This window comes from Nuphar pumila, chromosome 6 (assembly GCF_984573655.1).
Source record: "Nuphar pumila chromosome 6, dmNupPumi1.hap1.1, whole genome shotgun sequence".
In the NCBI taxonomy this organism is placed as follows: domain Eukaryota; kingdom Viridiplantae; phylum Streptophyta; class Magnoliopsida; order Nymphaeales; family Nymphaeaceae; genus Nuphar; species Nuphar pumila.
The window spans coordinates 7570618-7594215 of record NC_143254.1 but is presented as its reverse complement, the minus strand read 5'-3'; the positions used below and the strand labels follow the sequence as shown (position 1 = coordinate 7594215).

The 23598-nt window shown below is 38.0% G+C and overlaps 1 protein-coding gene across 2 annotated transcripts in view; it reads left to right on the top strand.

Annotated features, from left to right (window-relative positions):
- Positions 1 to 21532, top strand: part of LOC149833809 (uncharacterized) — a 46182-nt gene extending 24650 nt beyond the window's left edge. The window contains exons 10-15 of one of the 2 annotated variants that reach the window (XM_090011035.1): positions 11271 to 11435; positions 11532 to 11687; positions 19337 to 19417; positions 19514 to 19575; positions 19695 to 19781; positions 21229 to 21532. In XM_090011035.1, coding sequence (XP_089867161.1) covers positions 11271 to 11435; positions 11532 to 11687; positions 19337 to 19417; positions 19514 to 19575; positions 19695 to 19770 — 540 coding nt within the window. In that variant the 3' untranslated portion in view covers positions 19771 to 19781; positions 21229 to 21532. Of the gene's footprint in view, positions 1 to 11270; positions 11436 to 11531; positions 11688 to 19336; positions 19418 to 19513; positions 19576 to 19691; positions 19782 to 21228 lie in introns of both variants that reach the window. The other variant, XM_090011034.1, reaches the window with a different exon arrangement.
- Positions 21533 to 23598: the final 2066 nt, after the last annotated feature.

The window sequence follows — 23598 nt, the reverse complement described above, 5'->3', positions numbered from 1 at the left end:
AAGGCCTTGTATTCTAAGGACTGCTCATTTCAGCGATCGGATCATTACTATGATTACTAATAGGCACACCCTTCCTTTGAAAAGTGTGTGTATTGTAGATGCTTAAATACAATTTTTGTTTAAATGAAACACAAAGGGTTTTAGTCAAAGATGAGGAGATTAAGGAGAGATGGAAAGATTATTTTGATAAGCTATTTAATGGAAGTCATGCTCAGGATCTTGGAGACTTCTCCATTCCTTTCCATGAGATGAATCGTGACTTCATGCGCAAGATTCAAAAGAAAGAAATTACAAAAGCTTTGAAGAAAATGAAATTAAAAAGCACAGTTGACCCAGATGGTATACCTATCGAGGCTTGAAAATGCTTGGGAGAGAAAGGTTTAGAATGATTGACAAATTTTTTTAACAAGATTTGGCGGACAAATAAGATGCCCAATGAGTGGAGGAAGAGTACTTTGGTGCCTCTATATAAGAATAAGGGTGATATACAAGATTGCACAAACTATCGTGGTATAAAACTCATGAGTCATACTATGAAACTTTGGGAGAGGGTGATTGAGTCTAGGTTGAAGGAGGTTGTCATGATATCGGAGAATCAATTTGGTTTTATGCCTAGAAGATCAGCTATGGAAGCTATACATCTTCTTAGACAACTTATTGAGAGAAATAGAGAGAGGAACAAAGATTTGCATATGATTTTTATTGATTTGGATAAGACATACAATAGAGTACCTAGGGACGTTTTCTGGTGGATAATGGCGAAGAAAGGTGTTTTTATCAAGTACATTAGTATAGTTAAAGATATGTACGAAGGAGTAGTAACCAATGTCCGCACTTGTGAAGGGGTGACAACCAATTTTCCTATAACGGTTGGGTTACATCAAGGATTTGCTTTAAGCCCTTTCCTATTGCTATAGTGATGGATGAGCTTACGAGATCAATTAAAGAAAATGTGTCGTGGTGTATGTTGTTTGCTGATGATATTGTTTTGATTGATGAGTCTAGAGCTGGGGTTAATGCTAAGTTAGTATTATGGAGACAAACATTGGAAGCCAGAGGTTTTAAGTTGAGTAAGAGTAAGACATAATATATGGAATGTCGGTTTAGTAAGCAACGAAGTAGTGATGGGAGTGTAGTGGAGCTTGGTGAGCAAGAAATACCGGTGGATGATTGTTTTAAATATTTGGGATCTATCATTCAAAAGTATGGAGAAATTGATGGAGATGTAAATCATAGGATAAAGGTTGGGTGGATGAAATGGAAAAATACAACTGGAGTGTTGTACGATCGTAGAATGCCATTGCGGTTGAAGGGAAAGTTTTATAGGATGGCTATTAGGCCCGCTTTACTATATGGTACGGAATGTTGGGCTGCCAAGAGACATCATATTCAAAAAATGAGTGTAGCTGAGATGCGTATGCTTAGATGGATGTGTGAAAATACAATAAAAGATAAGATTCGGAACGAGGAGATACGTAAGAAGGTAGGCGTTGCACCCATTGAAAATAAGATGAGAGAGAATCGTTTACGGTGGTTTGGACATATTCGACGAAGGCCTAATGATGCTTCAGTTAGAAGGATGGAGAAATGAGAAAATATATTAGTTAAAAGAGGTCGGGGTAGGCCTAGGAAGACATGGATGGAGATGAGAGGAAAGGATATGAATGCTTTGAACCTCACCGAGGACATGACATTGGATAAAAATGATTGGAGGAGAAGGATTCATGTGGAAGACCCAGAATGATTTTCTTTTTTGGTTCATATCGCCGACCCCAATTGTTTTGGGATGAAGGCATGGTTGTTGTTGTCTGGATTTTCAGACTGGACTGAAAAAATGCCAAATTTTCAACTCAAATTTACCCTCAGTAAGTCTGGCTCAGTGGCATGACACTTTATCTACAAATGTTCCTGAGCTTTTATATATACTATTGCCCATATATCTGAAAACTTGACATGAATTTCTGTGATACCAATAAAAGGTTATGAAATTTTCATGGGATTTATAAAGTCTTGTCTTTTTCTTTTCCATAAAAATATCTATACTATCCTGTTTCAATGATGTTTGCTCATAAAATTTTAAAGGCAAACTGTAATCTTTCATTGGAAAAGCCTCGCCTTATTTATAGGATGATTGTAAGCATATTTCCTAATATATGGTGGGAAGAAGTTCAACTAGTATTTGATGCTCATACTAGTTTGTATCATTCTTACACAAAAATGCTAGTTTGTCTCATATACGCTTGGTTACTCTTATTCGGAAGACCATTAGCCATTTGGTCTTAGATAACCATTTGATTGTTTCACTGCCAGAAGATGGCCTAGGAGTTTGCTTGGTGAGGGGAAAAGGAAAAGAAGACTGGTGGAATGAAAAAGAAGCTTGTAGGCAAATGGTTCTTTGGATGCATAGATTAGGTCTTTTATTGAATTCTGCAACTTATTTGTTGTTTTCAATTGAGATGTGATCTTAACATCTTTCTTTAAGTTTTAGAAATGTTCAACAAGCAGCTGAAATGTAACTTTAATGTTCTTTTTATAACTGGGGAACCTTCCATCACCTGAAATGTAATTTTTTGTTTAACATTCTTTTTAGATCTGGGAGACCTTCCATCACCTGTTATTTTTTATTACGTAAAGAATGTTGTCAGTGTGATTCATGTGGATGTTAGCAAGTTCAAATTTTTTTTCTCCCATGACAAATTGAAAGTACTGTGGATGTCCTGGACCGAGCCTTCTGAATGGGGGCATGTGTAAAATGCATCGAGTGTAGGAACGTGTGGTATGCATTGGCTTGATCGGTGATGGGTTGGTGCGATAGGCAACAATATCGTCGTTGGTGCGACGGTGTGTGGCGGCACAAATGCAGAGTGTTGTTTGGTTAAGCATTGCCGACAGATCAGAGGATGTTGCCTTTGAGGATTTGGTTAAGGATCTCTCGACTTGGATGAGTTTCCCATGCGTAACGTTAGGACGCACGGGGGTGCGTGTGGGTTATGGCTAATTCTTCTAGGGATCACCTTAGGTGGTTCCAACCGAGTATGGTGACTCGGGGCTAGGCGAGTGAATGCCTAGGTGTCAATGGGCAATCTAGGTAGTGTTGTTTGCTATGACGTAACAACTATCAACTGGCCAAAATGCTAACCCGTCTTGGGATTAATCTTTCCCCATTCATTACAGACCTGTAAGGCCTTCTCGAGTGACACTAGCAAGAGGTCGTGCTGCAGGCTTAGTGGTGCGGCGTTGCCGTTTGGATTGGTTGGTTTGAGTGTCACCCCTTCCTGGAACTTGGACGATGACCCATTTGGTTATTCATCGAGCACAATGGTGATGCGTTAAGGAATGATGCACAGAGCCAGTGGCATAGACCAAGTAGAATATGCATGAGGAGATGTGCTTGATCAGCTTTCGCTTAGGCAACTGTGCACGGGGTGGTGTGTAGGGCTAATGAAATGATTCAGCATACAAAAATGAGTTTGTACGAGGCTTTTGGTAGTTAAGCTGGCCAAATTGGGCAGTCTGGTGCCGCACGGGCTCGCAAAAAATTCTATGCCTGTGATAAATTGACATTAGAGCAGAAAGATTCACGGAGATCTTGTTGTCGGATGACTGCGACACTGAAGAGGGCAATGATCGTTTGTAAGTTGGAAACCAACAAGAGATGGTTTGTCCCATTTATGTGAATTTGCGCAGCAAAAGCAAGTTGTCGGCAGGGTGGTATGGGTCATCTTGTCGATGATAAGCGGAAGTGTATGGTTGTTGTAATGAAATGGTGATCTTCCACGAATGCACTTGGATCACTCAAAAGGAAGTGTCTAAAAGACACTTTAAGCAAAGCGCACAAAAGGGTAAAAATATAAAAAGACACATAAATAACACACTTTTATTTATGTAAGAAAATGCTTAAAAAGCATTACAAGAAGTGGTTTTACAAGAGGGGGGCTGAACCCCTATTTATACAAGAGCAATGGGGAGAGCTCATAAGGAGCTCTCCATTCTACGGCTAGAAATCTAGCCATTGGACTAGTTCCAACGATTAGATTGCTTGGTCAAGTTCCAACTGGAACTTGACCAAAGCCCATTATCTAGTTCTAAGTGAACTAGATAATGTAAATAACATAAAAAAATAAAAAGAAATAAAAATAAAAATAGAAAAAAAATATATATATATATATAATATAATAATAATATATCATATTATTATTATTATATTATGTATATGTTACATTTTAACACTCCCCCTCAAACTTACGTTACAATGAGCGAAAGTTTGTCTAAAAGGAAGTGGAATCTGGGAGCTGCAAGACGTTTGATGAAGAAATCTGCTAATTGGTATTCTGATGTAACATATCGTAGATCAATGGTGCCATGCAAGTACTGCTCTCTAACATAGTGGCAATCTATCTCTATGTGTTTGGTGTGTTCATGAAAAGTCCGGTTGCTTGCGATGTAGATTGCACTTTTGTTGTCACAACACATGTTTGAGGCTTGTGTTGCTTCAGCTCCCATATCAGCTAGCAGTCGGTTGAGCCAAACAACTTCCATTGTGGTGGTTGCCATGGCTCTATATTCAACTTCAGTGGAGGAAAAAGAAACCTTCTGCTGCTTCTTGCACCTCCACGATATGAGAGATTCTCTTAAAAATACACAGAAACCAGTGGTTGAGTGCCTATTATTAGGATCACCTCCCCAGTCAGTATCAGTATAAGCAATTAAATCTAAAGATGACGATGCAGACAAGAAGAGTCCTCGTGAGAGGGAACTATTTAAATATCTTATAATATGTAAAATTGCTCCCATGTGAACAGAAGTGAGAGCATGCTGAAATTGGCTAGCTGTGTGTACAACATGTGCGATGTCTGGTTGAGTGATGGAAAGGTAGGAAAGTGCTCCAACAAGTTGTCTAAACGGAATAGGATCCTCAAGTCATTCTCCATCATCAATTTTTATTTTAACATTAACTACTTCTGGAGTATCTACTTTCTTATCATCTGTAATGCCAGACCTGCAAACAATATCAAAGGCAAATTTAGATTGAGATATCAAATACCCTTTAGGGAAATAAGCAACTTCTATTCCTAGAAAATATCGTAATAGTCCTAGGTCAGACATCTCAAAATGAGTTTTAAGAAGAGTTTTGATATTGGCAACTCCCTGTTTGTCACCTCCAATGATGATCATATCATCCACATAAAGAAGAAGAATGGTGATACCTACATTAGATTGCTTAATAAATAAGGCAGTGTCAGTCAAACAAGAATGAAAACCAATATCAGTCATAACATGACTAAATCTGTCATACGAGGCTTTTGGTGCCTGTTTGAGACCATAAAGAGCTTTCTTAAGACGAAGAATTTTACCCTTAGGAAGACTGATACCCAGTGGAGCTTCCATGTACACTTCTTCAATAAGATTCTCATTAAAAAAAAAACATTTTTGACGTCCATTTGAAATATAAGCCATTTTTTGATAGAAGCTAAAGCAATTAAAGTTTGAACTGTGGTCATTCGGGCCACGGGAGCAAAGGTTTCTTCGTAGTCAATGCCATACTCTTGAGCATAACCTTTGGCCACGAGTCGTGCCTTGTACCTTTCGAAGGTCCCATCACTTTTGGTTTTGACTTTATAGACCCATCTACAACCTATAAGTTTCTTTCCAAGAGGCAAGTCTTTGATGGACCAAGTGTTGCCTTCTCTAATGCATCTAACTCTATTTTCATAGCTTCAATCCATTCTTCATGATTTTTTGCTTCAAAGTATGAGGAATGTTCAACATAGGATTGATATAATGCAAGGGCTGCCCTATACGAGGGTGAAAAAGATTCACAAGAGACAAATTTTCCAGGAGGTCTAGGCGAGAAGGAGCTTCAGAAAAACTTTTTAACGCACATGGAGGTCGTTGCTCTCCAATTCTTCGTCTTGAATACTGTAAGCTAACATCCCTACTGGTTTGGTCTTCACTATTATTTTCATAGATAGTAGGACATTGATCATTGTCAGAGTTACATTCAACATCCTCTTCACTGGATTTTGAAGTTAAATCAATTAAAAAGGAATATTCAGTAATATCCTTGGATTTTTCACTTTCAAAAAAATTTTCTTTTTCAAGAAAGGTCACATTTCTTGACACATATAATTTACCATTTTGAAGACATATCATCTGTACCCTTTTTGATTTTCAGCATATCCTAAAAAAGCACATGGGATTGCACAAGGAGAGAATTTATCGTTCTTGTCTGTAAATACAAAACATTTGCAACCAAACACTTTTAGTCTGGAGTAATCTGGAGCTACAACATAAAGTTTTTCAATCGGGGATATGTTTTCTAAAGAAGATGACATTCTATTTATGAGATAAGTGGTAGTTAGAGTTGCTTCAGCCCAAAACCCTTTAGGCACTTGACTTGCGATTAGCAAAGTCCGGGTGGTCTCCATAATGTGACGATGTTACGTTCTGCTAGACCATTCTGTTGAGGGGTATTTGGGCAAGATCGTTGATGAATAATGTCATATGAATTATGATAGTTTTTGAATTCTCCAGACATAAATTCTCCCCCTGAATCTGTGCGAAAAATGGAGATATTGTTTTGAAATTTGTTTGTGACCATTTTATAAAATATTTGAAAGTGGGAAAAAACTTCAGATTTATGTTTAAGAAAATAAATCCAAGTATGTCTAGAAAAATCATCAACAAAGATGCCATAATATGCAAAACCGCCTTTAGAAATAACTGGTGTGGGTCCCCAATCATCCGAATGTATTAACTCAAGGGGTTTTGTAGAGACAAATGTTTTACTAGAAAACGGTAATCTTTTCATTTTACCAAGAATGCAGTCTTTACAAGCAAAATTTTCAGATTTACAAAATTTTCCCAAACTTGGAAAGAATTGGATTTTAGACATATGAGGATGGCAAAGTCTTTTGTGCCATAAGTTTGTTTCCAATTTCTGAATATTTAAACAAAAAACATTCTTTGGTAGTTCCAAAAAGTCCATGTAATATAGCCATCCTTCTCTATGGCCTTCCCCAATCAGCTTTCCTGATTGGCGATCCTGTATCCAACAACCATCAGAAGAGAAGGATATATTACATCAATAATCAGAAATTTGAGAAACAGATAAAAGATTTAAATTTAGTTTTGGGATATATCTAACTTTTGGAATACAAAAGGTTTTGTTTATTTCAAAACATCCAATTCCTTTGATTTCGAGAGATGTTCCATCTGCTGTAAAGACTTTTGAAATATTTGAGTTATTTTTAAGACATTCGGATAAACATTTATAATTTGGGGTCATGAAATGAGGCACCAGAATCTAAAAGCCAAGGAAAGTTACCTGGACCGGATACAGCTGCGACTGCTGCTCCAGTTGAGGCTTCAGCGGAAGCGGATACCCTTTGGAGAAGAGGCTGAAGAATCTTCATAAGTTAAGCCATAGAAACGGGTGCATCTTGATCTTTTGGCTCGGCTTCAACTGTTGCAACCTTCTTTTCATCTCTTTTCTTTAACTTTGGACATTGAGGTCTATAGTGCCCAGGTTCATGACAGTGGTGACAAATAACTTTTCTTTTGTCAAACTCGTCATTCTGCCTCCCAAAATGAGGTGACTTGTAAGTGTGAGTATGATTCTCAGGCCTAGATACAGCTAAGACGGTATCATCATTAGCTTTAGAGGAACTTTTTCCGAGACGATTTTCCTCCATTGTTAATTCTTCTATAGTTTCTACAATAGAAGGAACTTTCTCCCGGTGAAGGAGAGTCGATTTGGTGAACTTAAATTCCGGCCTTAACCCAGTTATAAACTGGTAAAAATGTTCATCATCGAGTTGCTTTTGGCGAAGCTCGATGTCTTCGGCACAGTGCCATTTTGGTTCCAAAAGAGAGAGTTCTTCCCAGAGTTCGGACAACTCATTGTAATATTCGCGAATTGATTTATCTCCTTGGGTCTTCATTCAAACCTTCTCTTGAAGATTGCACAGATGTGCAATATCTTTAAGGGAATACATATTCTTCAAATATTCTCATGCCTTATCGGCATGTTCAAACTTGGCAAGACTGAAACATTTTTTAATGTCAACACTATTGATAAGCCATGCCATTATTTTCGCATGTCCCATTCTTCACTCTTTCCACTTTTTTTCATAGGAGGTTATAGCCTTGATTTTCTCTTCTTCTAATAATGGGACCTCTTTATCTCCCTCTTTCTTAGTAAGGGATAATTTAGGTTTCAAATCGGAACCATCCACAATCCCCCATAAGCCTTTACCCCATATATGGTGCTTCATGATTGAAACCCATGTTACATAACTTGTGTCACTTAATTTGGATGATGGTGACTTTATCATTGTCATTCATCGTTTACAAGAAGAGAAAATGAAAAGATAGAAGAAAAGAAATGAAAAAAAAATGTGAGAAGGAAAAGAGATACAATACAAAAGATGTTGAAGCCCTTCAAATGATGCGTTTTGCAGCCAATAATGAAGTAATAAAATACTTCTCTCCAAGTGACGAAACACTTTGCAAGAATAAGGTGATAATACACCTTTTGCACAAGGGGCACGAAAATCGAGGCAGCCTTTCTCCAAGATCTAATAATCCCGCTGCTCTGATACCATGTATTGAAATTGTGATCTTCCACGAATGCACATCACTCAAAAGGAAGTGTCTAAAAGACACTTTAAGCAAACCCACAAAAGGGTAAAAATGGAAACACACACATAAATAACACACTTTTATTTATGTAAGAAAATGCTTAAAAAGCATTACAAGAAGTGGTTTTACAAGAGGGGGCTGAACCCCTATTTATACAAGAGCAATGGGGAGAGCTCATAAGGAGCTCTCCCTTCTTCCAACGACTAGAAATCTAGCCGTTGGACTAGTTCCAACGACTAGATTGTTTGGTCAAGTTCCAACTGGAACTTGACCAAAGCCCATTATCTAGTTCTAAGTGAACTAGATAATGTAAATAACATAAAAAAATAAAAAGAAATAAAAATAAAAATAGAAAAATATATATATAATATAATAATAATATATCATATTATTATTATTATTATATTATATTATATTATGTATATGTTACATTTTAACAGTTGTTCACTTGGCTAAGAGAACGTTGATAAGCCAAAGATTCCTACTAGTTGTGCGTCAGGATCGCAAGTGAAGCGTGTCGTTTGCCTTGTTCTTGGAGAGAATGCACATTGGATTCAGCTGGACAAATTTGCACCTTTGAGCATGGGAGACTCAATCAAACTTTTATGTTCTCTCTCGAGATTGTAGGTTAGCGGAGGGCCCATCTTGAGCAAAATGTTCATTGTTTTGGTCCCTTGAGTTTGACATTTCCTCTGTGGATTGTGTGCGGAAAAAAATGTTATTCGTAGCTCGTCGGTTTGGTTACTATAGGAACATGTTTGCTGTCTCCGGATGAAAGTTTAAGCGTGCTGGCTCTAGATGTGAGTTGCGGCATTGGGCCGTGAGTTGCCTCTTGTGTGGACGAGTGACCAGGAAGACACTTTGAAGGACCTCTTTGGGGTGAAATGCAAGTAGTCATCACCCTACTTGAGGACTAGTTTGGACTATTGAAAAACCACAAGTCGGTGCTTTAAGGGAGTTGATATCCTTGCGGCATGCATTGATGGTCTCTCTTTTCTGCGAGGACCACGAAGGGCTTGGACTCTTGTTGGGGTCAGAAGGCGTCTCAACCATGAGTGTGAAGACGACAAGTTTTTCATGCGGGCGAGGATGACCCGCTTGTGTATGAGACTACACTGTGGTCCCACGAACGAAGAATACTCGATGTTGATAGAGCGAAAGATCGTTGTCTAAGTGATTTGAGATGCGTTGAGGAATGAGACTTGGCGTGCTAAAGGTGGCGGCGATGGTGGATGGAAACCATAACAAGTTGAGTAGGGTGAAAAAAAAGACCAAAGATAAGTGCAAAGAAAAAATGACGTATTAGTAAGGGCCGTGTTCTTACCTGCACTGACATTGTCGAGGACGATAATGGTTTGGGTGGGGGAGAATCTCCTATACCGAGCCTTCAAAATGGGGCATGTGCAGTGCAGAGCTCTACTGAGTGGAAAATGCATCGAGTGTAGGAACGTGCAGTATGCGTTGGCTTAATCGGTGACGTGCGGTGGTAGCATGGCATGCAATAGGCAACAGTGTGTAGCGGCACAGACGTGGAGCGTTGTTTGGTTAAGCAGTGACAGCGGATCAGAGGATATTGCCTTTGGAGATTTGGTTAAGGACCTCTCGACTTGGATGAGTTTTTCATGCCTTGCGAGTTGTTTGGATGCACAGGGGTGCGTGTGAGTTAGGGCTAATTCCCCAGGGATCACCTTAGGTAGTTTCAACCGAGTATGGTGACTCAGGGCTGGACGAGTGAATGCCTAGGCGTCAGTGAACAATCTGGGTAGTGTTGCTTGTTATGCCGTAACAACTATCAACTGGCCGAAAGGCTGGGCGATCTTGAGATTAATCTTCCCCCGTTCGTTATAGACCGGCAAAGCCTTCTCGAGTGATGATATCAGGAGGTCGCACTGCAGGCTTAGAAGTGCGGCGTTGTCGTTTGGATTGGTTGGTTGTTCGGTTGGGTTTGAGTGTCACCCCTTCCTTAGACTTGGACGACAACCCCTTTTGTTATTCATCGAGCATGATGGCGATGTGCTAAGGAATGATGCCCGGAGCCAGTGACATGGACCAGGTAGAATATGCATGAGGCGATGGACGGCGACCCCTTTTGTTATTCATCGAGCACGATGGCGATGTGCTAAGGAATGATGCCCGGAGCCAGTGGCATGGACCAGGTAGAATATGCATTAGGAGATGGACTTGATCAGCTTTGGTGCGTAGGGCCAATAAAATGATTCAGCACACGTAAATGAGTTTGTGTGAGGCCTTTGGCCGTTAGGCTGACCAGACTGGGCAGTTTGGCGCTGCACGGGCTCGCAGAAAATTCTATGCTCATGACAGTGGAGGTCTTGTGTATTAATCTCACCATCATGGGTATTTTAAGTTCTACAAAAAGACATTTATTAGTTGCATTTAGGAAGACTGACATATTATGATACACTCCTTTTAGGTGAACATGTGACATCCATGCGAGGCCATGGACATTAATGAAGCCTTGATGTAAACTGCCGAGCAAATCATTGATGCATTTAACCTGTTATGCATGATTTTTTTTTCTTTTTTGGCTTTCATGACTGCTTTTTGTGCTAACTACATATGGTTGTATCTATAATATTGACATCATGATTCTTACATTTCCTGTGCAGAAATGGGTTCCAGTTTTGCAGGAAAAATGGGTGATATTATCTACCACAATTGAGCCGCATGTACAAACTGCCACAACTAAAATGGTTAAGGTTTATGAGGATTCAAAAGCTGTCATTACACCTCATGTTGTCAAAGCGAAAGAAAAGGCAAATCCCTACCTGAAGGTATTAATGGAACATTACTCTGCTGAAAATCCAACATTTTCCATTTTGATAAATTATGGACTTTATCATCTGTGATCGGCTATCATGTTATAACAGCAAGTGAAGAAGCTCTCCAAGCCCTATGTTGATCAGGTCGCTACTATTACAAAACCTCATGCTGACAAAGCTAGGGTTGTTTTGAAGCCCTATACTAAAAGAGTAGTTCATGCTTATGGGAAGTTTCTGAAATCAGCAACCACTTATCATCACCAGGTAACTTTGCTGTCAGTATCAATTTTCTCTAAAGTACTGTGTGCTATCAGGACCTGTTTAGGAAGTGGATTTGGTAAGAATTAAGAGAGCCAGAAAGGTTTTTGGGAATCAAGGATTCCCCTTTCTTTTTATGTTTGGCGTAAGGGAATTGAAGCTCTCTCCACCAATTTGTATTTCCCTTCAAACCTCCAGCAAATTATCTTAGGCTCACTATTTCCCAGAAAATCGAAAGAATTGGCTACATGAATCCTTGGAGGAGTTGCTAGATGATCCCAAACACATTTCTTCCTGGATTTTTTACATCAATTCCTTCCAAGTACATCTTCCCAAGGGATAGCCTTAGGGTATTTGATTTTCATTCACTTTCCCATTGTTGACTCCGGGGGCCATAGTTTTAAAAAACCGAAGCAATAGAGTAGAATCACTGCACTTGAATGAAAATGAAGAGAGAGAGAGAGAGGAAGAGAGAAAATAGAACATATAACCTGAATAGAAATCCTTCTTAATTATCCTCAGGGGTCGGCTCCTTAGATATACATAGCTGTATTCTTGTCAGGGTTAATAAATGAAAATACCCTTTTTGTACTAATATTGCAAACATGCTGCTCAAAGGTGGTGCCCATTATGATATTAATTTTACAAATCTGCCCAAGTGGCATGAACATTGGTATCTGTTTTAAAGTACCATCAAAGCACATATGTCATTCCTCTTTGAAATGAAATGGGGATCTTCTAAACACGAGCTTAGATTAACAAGAGCAAGTGTCAAGAATGACACTAAAGCATAACCCTTAAAAAGGGTATAACTGGAAACAAAATAAAAATAAAAATGTATTCTTTATTGATATGAAAACCCAATTGCTTAAGAAGCATTGGAGTAAAATACAAGAGGGGCTGCACCCCTTTATATACACAGCTGAAAGAGGACTCAATAGAGCTGTTGGGCACAGTCCAACAGCTCTATTAAGAGTTGTTGGACTGTGTCAGTCCAACAGCTCTATTAAGAGTTGTTGGACTGTGTCAGTCCAACAGCTCTATTGCTAGTCAAGTCTGGACAGGACTTGACTAGCAACAGTCATTCTAGTTCAAACTGAACTAGATGACATAAAGACAAAAAATAAAAATAAAGGAAAAAAATTACAGAAAAAAAAGAAATGAAAAATGTATTTATATATATATATATATATAATAATATAATATTATTATATATACATATATGTACAGTTTTACATTTTAACACTCCCCCTCAAACTTACGGTACAATGAGCGAAAGTTTGTCTAAGAGAAAGTGAAATCGGGGAGCAGCGAGAGGCTTTGTAAAGAAGTCTGCTAACTGATATTCTGAAGTGACATATGGCAGATCAATTATCCCGTGTAGATATTCCTCTCTGACGTAGTGACAATCCATTTCGATGTGTTTGGTGCGTTCGTGGAATGTTCTGTTACTGGCAATGTAGATCGCACTTTTGTTGTCACAACACATTTGTGAAGCTTTTGTTGCTTCAACTCCCATGTCAGCAAGCAGTCGTCGGAGCCAAACTACTTCCATGGTCGTGGTTGCCATGGCTCTGTATTCAACTTCGGTGGATGAGAGAGATACCTTCTGCTGCTTTTTACACCTCCACGAGATTAATGATTCCCCTAAAAAGACACAAAAGCCAGTGGTTGAGTGTCTGTTATTGGGATCACCTCCCCAATCAGCATCAGTATATGCAATTAAATCAAGAGAAGAGGAGGAAGATAAGAAAAGTCCTCGTGAAAGAGAGGACTTGATGTATCTGATAATACGCATGACTGCTCCCATATGAACAGAAGTAGGAGCATGTTGAAATTGACTTGCTGTATGAACAGCATGTGCTATATCTGGTCTGGTAATGGATAGATAGGAAAGTGCCCCGACAAGCTGTCTGTAAGGAGTAGGGTCTGCAAGAAGTTCTTCATCATCAATCTTCATTTTAACATTAACAACTTCTGGAGTGTCGACTTTCTTATCATCAGTAATACCAGACCTGAAAACAATATCAAAAGCAAATTTAGTCTGAGATAATAAATATCCTCTAGGAGAATAAGCAAGTTCAATGCCTAAAAAATATCTCAACAAGCCCAAATCAGTCATTTCAAAATGAGATTTAAGAAGTGTTTTGATTGTTTCAACTCCCTGTTTATCGCTTCCGGTGATGATCATATCATCCACATAGAGAAGAAGCACAATGATCCCTGCATCAGAATTCTTAATAAACAAAGCAGTGTCAGTTAAACAGAATTGAAAACCAATATCAATCATAACACGACTAAACCTATCATACCAAGCTTTTGGTGCTTGTTTAAGTCCATAAAGAGCTTTTTCTAAGCGAAGGACTTTACCCTTAGGAATACTTAGACCAGGAGGGGGTTCCATATATACTTCTTCAACTAGCTTTCCATTTAAAAAAACATTTTTGACATCCATTTGAAAAATAAACCATTTTTTGATAGAAGCTAAGGCAATTAAGGTTCGGACAGTAGTCATACGAGCCACCGGAGCAAAGGTTTCTTCATAATCAATCCCATATTCTTGGGCATAACCTTTGGCTACTAAACGGGCTTTATATCTTTCAAGAGTACCATCACTCTTGGTTTTAATTTTATAAACCCATCGACATCCTATAGTTTTCTTCCCTGGAGGAAGATCTTGAATATTCCATGTAGAAGCCTTTTCAAGTGCATCTAATTCAGCTTTCATGGCTTCTATCCATTTGATATCATTTTTTGCTTGAAAATATGTGGATGGTTCTTCATATGAGTGAATTAATACAATAACTGCCCTATATGTGGGTGAGAAAGACTCGTATGATACAAACTTTCCTGGAGGCCTCGAGATTCGGGATGATTGTCTAGTTGGAATGTTAGAATATTTCTCAAGTGCACATGGAGGATTAGACTCTTGTCGCCTGGAATATTGAATACTAGTATCTCTATGAACTTCTTCATTTTCAACATTAAGATCAATAATTCTTTGATCATCATCAAAGTTACAGTCAAGGTCATATTCATCAGATGTTGATGTTAGATCTAGCAAAAAGGAGTACTCAGTGACGTCTTTTAATTTTCTAAAATCAAAGAAGCTCTCCTTTTCAAGAAAGGAAACATTTCTAGACACATATAGTTTATTATTTTTGAAGTCAAAACATCTATAACCTTTCTGGTTTTCAGCATATCCTAAAAAGGCACAGGGAATCGCACGAGGGGAAAGTTTATCATTTTTGTCAGTAAATATGAAACATTTGCACCCAAATATTCTTAGTCTAGAGTAGTCTGGAGAAATGTTCATAAGTTTTTCAATGGGAGTGATATTTTGTAACAAAGAAGATGGCATCCTATTAATGAGATAGGTGGCAGTTAAGGCAGCTTCTGCCCAAAAGTCTTTCGGGACTTGATTTGCTATTAATAAAGTCCTAGTGGTTTCTATAATATGGTGATGTTTTCGTTCTGCCAGTCCATTTTGTTGAGGTGTATAAGGACAAGATCTTTGATGTGTGATGCCATGCAATTTAAGATAATTTTGAAAATCTGTGAATAAAAACTCTCCCCCTGAATCTGTGCGAAAAATAGTAATATCATTTTGAAACTTGTTTTTAACCATATTATGAAAAGTTTGAAAGTATGAAAATACTTCAGACTTATGTTTGAGAAAGTAAATCCACGTATGTCGGGAGAAATCATCGACAAAAATAACATAGTAAACAAATCCTCCTTTAGAAATTACTGGTGCAGGACCCCAAACATCCGAGTGTATTAATTCAAGTGGTCTTGAAGAGAAAAAGGTTCTGTTCTGAAATGGTAATCTTTTCATTTTGCCGAGAATACAATCTTTACAATCAAATGATTCAGAGTTACAAAATTTCCCTAGATTTGGAAAATGTTGGATTTTGGCTATATGTGGGTGACCAAGTCTCTTATGCCACAGTTCCAACTCTATTTTTTGAATATTATAACAAAAAGCTTTCTTCGGCATTTCCAAAAAATCCATGTAATAAAGTCCTCCTTCTCTATGGCCTTCCCCAATCAGCTTGCCTGACTGGCGATCCTGTACCCAACAACCATGAGAAGAAAAAGAAATATTACACCCATAATCAGAAATTTGAGATACAGATAAAAGATTTAAATTTAATTTGGGAACATGTCTAATTTCTGGAATAAAAATTTTTTTTGTTTTATAATTTTTTTCAAAATTTCCTATTCCTTCTATTTCAAGAGAAGTCCCATCAGCAGTAAAGACCTTTGACACACTTGTTTTATTTTTAACACATTTGGATAGACTTTGATTATTTGGGGTCATATGAAAAGATGCACCAGAGTCAAGAAGCCAAGAAATTTTACCTAGATCAGAAAAAGATGAGGCTGCTGCGCCGGTTGAAGCTTCAGATGAGGAAGAGTCACCTTTGATGAGAGGCTGAAGAATCTCCATTAGTTGGGCCAGGGAAACTGGTGCATCCTGATCTTTAGGCTCCGATCCAGCAATTGCAGCTCTTTTTTCTCTCAGCTCCTTAAGTTTGGGACATTGTGGTCTGTAGTGTCCCGATTCATGACAGTGATGACAAATAACTTTCTTCTTATCATAGTCACCGTTTTGTCGGTTAAAGTGAGGAGGCCTATATGATCGAACATGATTCCCTGGTCTAGACACGGCTAAAACGGAATCATCTTCAATTTTTAAAGAACCTTTTCGGAGACGATTTTCTTCCATTGTTAACTCTTCAATAGTTTCAACAATAGAAGGAATTTTTCCCCGGTGAAGTAGGGCCGATTTAGTGGTTTCAAATTCCAGCCTTAATCCAGTGATAAACTGGTAAAAATGTTCAGCATCGAGTTGTTTCTGACGAAGCTCGATGTCTTCGGCACAATGCCACTTTGGTTCTAAAAGGGAAAGTTCTTCCCAAAGTTCGGACAACCCATTGTAATATTCACGAATAGTTTTGTCTCCTTGTGTCATCATTCGAACTTTTTCTTGGAGGTTGCACACGTGTGCAATATCTTTAAGGGAATACATATTCTTAAGGTATTCCCATGCCTTATCGGCATGATCAAATTTGACAAGACTTGAGCATTTTTTAATGTCAACGCTGTTGATAAGCCATGACATTATCTTCACATGAGATATTCTCCATTCTTTCCATTTCTTCTCGTATGAGGCAATAGCCTTGATTTTCTCTTCTTCCGATAGAGGGACCTCTTTATCTCCCTCCTTTTTAGTAAGAGATAGCTTAGGTTCCGAATCGGAACCATCCACAATCCCCCATAAGCCTTTTCCCCATATATGGTGCTTCATGATTGAAGCCCATGTTACATAGTTCGTATCGCTTAGTTTCATAGGCATGATGGTGACTTTATCATTGTCATCCATCGATTACAAGGAGAGAAAGAATAGGGATAGAAGAGAAACAAGAAGGAAAATTAAAAAGAAAAAAAAAAAACAATACAACAAGATGTGAAATCTTCTCCAATGAAGTGATAAAACACTTCTCTTCAAGTGGCGAACACTTTTGCAAACGGGCACGGAAACCGAGGCAGCTTTTCCTCAAGATTTAGTACTTCCGCGGCTCTGATACCATGAAATGAAATGGGGATCTTCGAAACACGAGCTTAGATTAACAAGAGCAAGTGTCAAGAATGACACTAAAGCATAACCCTTAAAAAGGGTATAACTGGAAACAAAATAAAAATAAAAATGTATTCTTTATTGATATGAAAAACCAATTGCTTAAGAAGCATTGGAGTAAAATACAAGAGGGGCTGCACCCCTTTATATACACAGCTGAAAGAGGACTCAATAGAGCTGTTGGGCACAGTCCAACAGCTCTATTAAGAGTTGTTGGACTGTGTCAGTCCAACAGCTCTATTGCTAGTCAAGTCTGGACAGGACTTGACTAGCAACAGTCATTCTAGTTCAAACTGAACTAGATGACATAAAGACAAAAAATAAAAATAAAGGAAAAAAATTACAGAAAAAAAGAAATGAAAAATGTATTTATATATATATATAATATAATATTATTATATATACATATATGTACAGTTTTACATTTTAACACTCTTTACAGCTAATCATTATATGATGGGATTTCAACTTTAAGAGCTGCAGCCTTTTCAAAATGATCTTGGAAATAAGCTGCTCTTTTATGTTCTTTTGCTATTAATATGAGATTGATGATGAAAGTGGGCAGTTGATAATTTTCTTGACGTACTTGTATGTTTTTTCTGGAAATATTGCATATGAACTTCATGTGTTAAGTTCATGCACATAACATGATTGGAGGATTAAATTAATAATGAACAAGTGGAAATTTAGTTGGTAAGTGAACATGTGAAACAAACTCGTCTACTGAGAGGTAATTAAATAAATTATCTAGGCTTATCTAGTTTGTATCACAAAGTGTCCACTAATTACGGTCTTGAAGGTTTTGTCTGGTGGACTCTGCTTATATTGTTGTTTGTTTAGTTTTTCTTGTGGTTTAAATGTCAATTTGTCCCAAAACTTTCTGTTGGCCATTTTCTTTGTAGATAAGTAAGGTGTGTCTTGGATAATAAGTTAATCATTGGTGCTGGAGCCAATCAAACCCATGATACCAAGCAGTAGCGTACTTGAGTTTTATACTTGTAAGATGTGATTGCTTGGAGCCAGTTGAGATGCTCATACTCTATGCTGCAACACACTTCTTATGGGGGCTGGCAGCATGTCTGTCTGATTTGCATGAAGCTTGACTTGATGAATTTCAAATATACGTGTTATTAATTGGTGGCTTACCGTAAGAAAATAAAAGAATTTCCCCATGTTTCTATGGTGCTTATGATAGTTTGCTTGTTCCGGTTTCTATCTGCTGTTAAAGAACAGGTCCTCATCTATGAAAATTTCTGTTGCAATTATATGGATTGGAGCTTTATTTAGGCAAAGATGCCAATATTGATTGAAACTCAACCAGGTGAGGCTCCATTAGTTGTAGGAAAAAAATGAGGGGCTTTATATTTCCCATCCCAAACTTGGACATCTCTGTGCGTGCATGAGAGCCCACTACAGTAGTGTTGTTTGCTATCCATCTTTTGTGCACAAAGGTGAACAGAGAGACATCCAACTTAAGTAACAGGTCCTCATCATTTTCCAGACATAACCAGGCTGCTAATGAAATCATTATTGGATATTATTCCCCTTGTTTATTTGCTTTTTCAAACAATGTGAACTCAATCTAAATGATGTAATAGGTTAAGAATCCTCCTGCTACATATTTGGGCTTATGAGTGTTAGTTTGTTGTGCCTGGACTGCAGTACTTTGTATATTGTGCATTATAAAGATGAACTACCATACTATGTTGATCTGGGTGAGATTTGTTTCTGCTATAGATAATCTGTTTCTGTATTGTTATACATCCTGTTGTAGTATATGGATGAATGCAACTGGTCTTCTTGAGAGGGGCATGTTGAGAGATGACAAGGTGGTTGCTATTACTGGGGCTTGTCATTACTGTTTGTCTTATAGATGGCTTGTCCATACTCCATATCACCACTTGAAGCATGAAAATTTAGTTCTGACTGGATCAGTGCATTCGTGTTTAATACTAAGTTTAGTACTGTTTTTTGTCACTTTTTTATGTAACGTCTCTTGATTATGTCATAGGTTCAATCTTCCATCAGAAGATCTTTGAAGCAACATGAACTAACAAGGGCTTTAGCAACGAAGGAGCTAGTATGGTTTATGGTATGCTTGATTACGGTATTTCTTCATGTTTTATTTGGTGCATGTTAATATGGTAAAGGAGAAAGCATTGATGTACTATTATCAAAACTTTTGCAGGCGTCTGCTTTATTGGCTCTGCCAATACTTATCATCTTTAGGGTCTACTGCTCCTTATTCAGGTTAATGTTTGATTTGTGTTACAGAATGTAATCTCATAGCAGAATGATATTATCTGTTACTTTTTGTCATCATGTTTTCTCACTTTGATCGTATTGAGTTCAATTTCATATGTTAGCAGTAAGAGAGGGCAGGTGCCTGTTCGGAACGGCCACCATGTTCACCGCAGGTTTAAACGTAGACATGCAGAGAAGTAGAACCTTACAAGGTATGTATATGCCTCAAGTATTTCTTCTTGTAGAACTTCACAGTATTTGATGTAAAAAATGATAGATATTTTGAAAAGCTAAGCAGATCCAATGAGGTCAAGATCGTTGTTCTAGTTCATGCCCAGAATAGCAGGATCACTCTTAGCTTGTCCATTTGATTTTGGATTGATTAATGCCAATAAGCATCTGTCCTGAATGCAGTTAACATTCTGTTTTAATGGTTGTGATTAATTTGGCTTAGGTTCCTTGTAGTTCACATGATGTGAACCCGTATATGATATTTGTCTTAGTTGTGTGTTCGATCTGTTGTGATACAGGCTGTGTATTTCAGTCCATCTGGGTTTGCCTGTCTACTTTGTCCTTTACATTTCATGTTTTCACGTGTTTGTATGATATCATGTGCAACTCTTGTGAAGGGTGTAAATTAGCTAATATTCTATGGTCGTACTGAGCTTGCTGGGTCATTGGGTTTGTAGATTTCTACTAAGAAAAAGAGAACTAGGAATGCCCCAAAGGGGTTTGGCTTAGTAGGATGGGACCTAGGCCGCTAGGCAGGTGGTCTAGGTTCAAGTCCCATGGGTGTCATCCCTTGCGCAAGCCGAAGCGTCCCTGGGGGCAAGAGGTAAGCCTGCGGAGTTTTATGCTTCCAGGACTGCGGCATAAAGCCAGCGCGGCTAGGTCTCTGATCCTGGGGCTGGTTTTTCTGTGTAAATATAAAAAAAAGAATTAGGATTATATGTGGCAAGCAAAACGGACAAGTTAGAGAACCCCAACATGCAACATTGAAGGTTCCTCTACAGACTTCATATGCTGCAGTGGAGGGAATTTCATGCATTCTTTCTGGTTTTAGATCACTTCGTTTCTCTACTCTTTTTTATGTCTCATTTCGTATTTTACATGCGGTGTGCCACATTTAATGGTTTCTATGTTCTTAGTTGTTTTTTCTTTTCAAGGAGATGCTGTGATATGCCTTTATATATATATATATATATATATATATATCCAAGATTAGAAAATGTCTTGAGTACTAAAATGATGTAAGATGCCCTTGGAAAAAGTTTTCTGCTTATCTAGCAGCTAAATTATCTTAATATCTCTTCCAGAAATTGCCAATATGTTCTTAATCACCTTGCATCACACAAGGTTATGAGGTAGTGTCATTGTAGGCTAGGAATCAAGGCCGTGGCCCATGTCATACTCCTTGGAGAAATGTGGCTTGTAAACTTGGTGACTGGGTTGAGACCCGTCTTTGCAGTAAGGCTGCCTTCCGTTGTTCGGGAATGGAAACCAAGTCTGCTGATCTTGATCAACTCTCATCCAAGTAGATTTTTTTTGCGTGCCACTGTTTAAGTTGTATATTTGATAAAGTCCTAATGTACCTTGGTTTTGCAGTTCTGGAATTCTACCACAAATATTGTGTTGATAAAATTCTTTTGTGATTTGCAGATGGTAGGATGTGACCATTGCGCTCTTGTGTTCTTGACCTCTACCGGTTTGTGATCCTGACTGTAGACATCGAGATATGTGGGTTGTGAATCGTGTGAAAATGACTGAAAGGGGGGGGGGGGCGGGGGGGCGGGGAACGATTATTTATTTCAGGATTACAGCTTTAAGATTTCAAAGGGTAGTCATTTATCTGTAATTTTTGTAGGGCAATAATGTTCTTTGGTCCTATTCTCCCTCCCGGTCTGTTTGTTATAAATGAATTATACTATTTCCTTTTAAATATTCTGAGATTGGTTTTTGCAAATTGTGTGTTCGTATGTACTGGTTTCTGGGTTATGAGACTCGCTGCACATGATCGTAACCTGTACGACAAGTTTGGCTTATGGAGCGTGTTCGTTCTACCAGTTATGCGTAATTGTTGTGATCTACATGTTTTTACTGGGAACTGGCTTTTGAATCGCCAGAGTCGGACCTGCATAGAGGTTATTTTGGTGATGCAAAAATGGATGGTTGTAAACGCACCAATTTTTTTCAACTAAAAAAAGGTGTTTTCCCTTGAAAAAACATGATCCAAGGAAATGGTCGTCATGCATCTGCAAGGTTAGATCGAGTCAGAAACAACTTGCATCGTGAGATTCCAACTAGATTGTACCTACAATCGTCTTTTTTAAATATAAACCTGATTTCAGGGTTGTAAATATATCTAACCTTGCAGATGTATAACGACCATTTCCTTTGCAACTTTCTGCTTCTATTTGCCCAATCAGCTATGACGTGTTGACACAGCATAGCCTTCCAGGAACGATTTCTCACAAGATTTGCTCAGAGGACTTGGAGTGTTGAAAACATTTGTACCAACTCTTGGCTTTTGTGATGAAACAGATTAAGTCGCAGACTCGCAGTTATTAAGCCCCACTTGCATATGAAATTAGGGCTATTTTGCAGAGGATGAAATAAATGCCACATGACTTACACGGTGGGTGGGACCTATACTCATCCGGCCTCCCCTAGAGGTGAGTTTGTTACATGCCTACCCAAAGGCAGCTACTTTCCCTTGCAAGGGATGCACAAGAGGGAAAGGGCATTCCCGTGGGAAGAGGAGTGAACCTTTTTTTTTTTTTGCATCTGTTTAAGGGATTTGACCATATATTTTCCATGGAGATGTTTGTTCCACTTCACCTAGGAAAGACGAAAGAGGGTTCTTTCATAGGAAAAGGGCATGATGAAACAAATGCCTTTCTAGGGAATTGGTTTTTGCGAACGTGGCCTTTTCATGAGAATTGTTTTCTTATCTAATGTGACTATTTAGTAGTAAATATTTTATTTTGTTAGTTACATACTGTTTCACATGCATATTTATGTGTAATTGTTTCTAATGCTTAAATTTGTTTTTTATTGATTCTATGATTTTTAATATATATATATATATATATATATATATATGTATATATATATATATATATATGTATATATATATATTATTTTTAATTTGTAAATATGTTTTTTTTCGTATCTTAACAATGCAATATAGTATGATATACCCATTTCCGGTTATTCTTTTTACAACATTCATGCATATGAAGCTCAAATTTCATTCAATACCTTGTTTATTCTTTATGTTAATACCATGTACCTTTTCTAAGATTGATCCGATGCCTAAGCTTAGTAAAGGACTAGAATGGGTGATGACGTGACGTTGGTCTTGCTTAATTCTTGGCAACTGGCTAAAAACCCAGCTGTGGCCTGGTTGGCTAGTTTTACAAAATTGTACCAATAAACACTCATAATTTGTGGATAGGTCGGCTATGATGTTTGCCTTAACCCACTCCTATGAAATCGGTTCCATTCATCTCCTACGTCTTTTTCTTTATACCCTATCTTTATACCCGACTTGTGTGCAGGATTTTTCGAAGATTGATTAAAAAATCAACGTTTATAAAGCACAAATTTGTGATTTAAAAATAATAAATATTCATAAAAAAATATAACTCATTGGTCGATTCTTATTAAATAGACCATGCCGAATCCATCTATAAGGTCAGATTTGATCAAAACAACTTGCATCATAAGATTTAAGAAGGGTATGAAGATGAGGGATGGCATAGGGGATCAGTGGAACCGAACTCCCTGCCTACTCAAGCAAGTCAATAACTAAATAAATAAAATTGTTGTTTATTTGGAGCTTGGTTGAAAAATATATTATTCGTGAACCATAATATTCATCTCTCTCTCATGAAATTTCTATGCGTTTTCCCTTTGTCTCCTTTCACTTTGTTTATAAACGCATGTCAAAGAACAACGTGCAATTCTTTGTGTAGATAATGCAACTGTCCAGTGGAAAGTACCCCTTTGGAAGAACGTTTAAAGGAC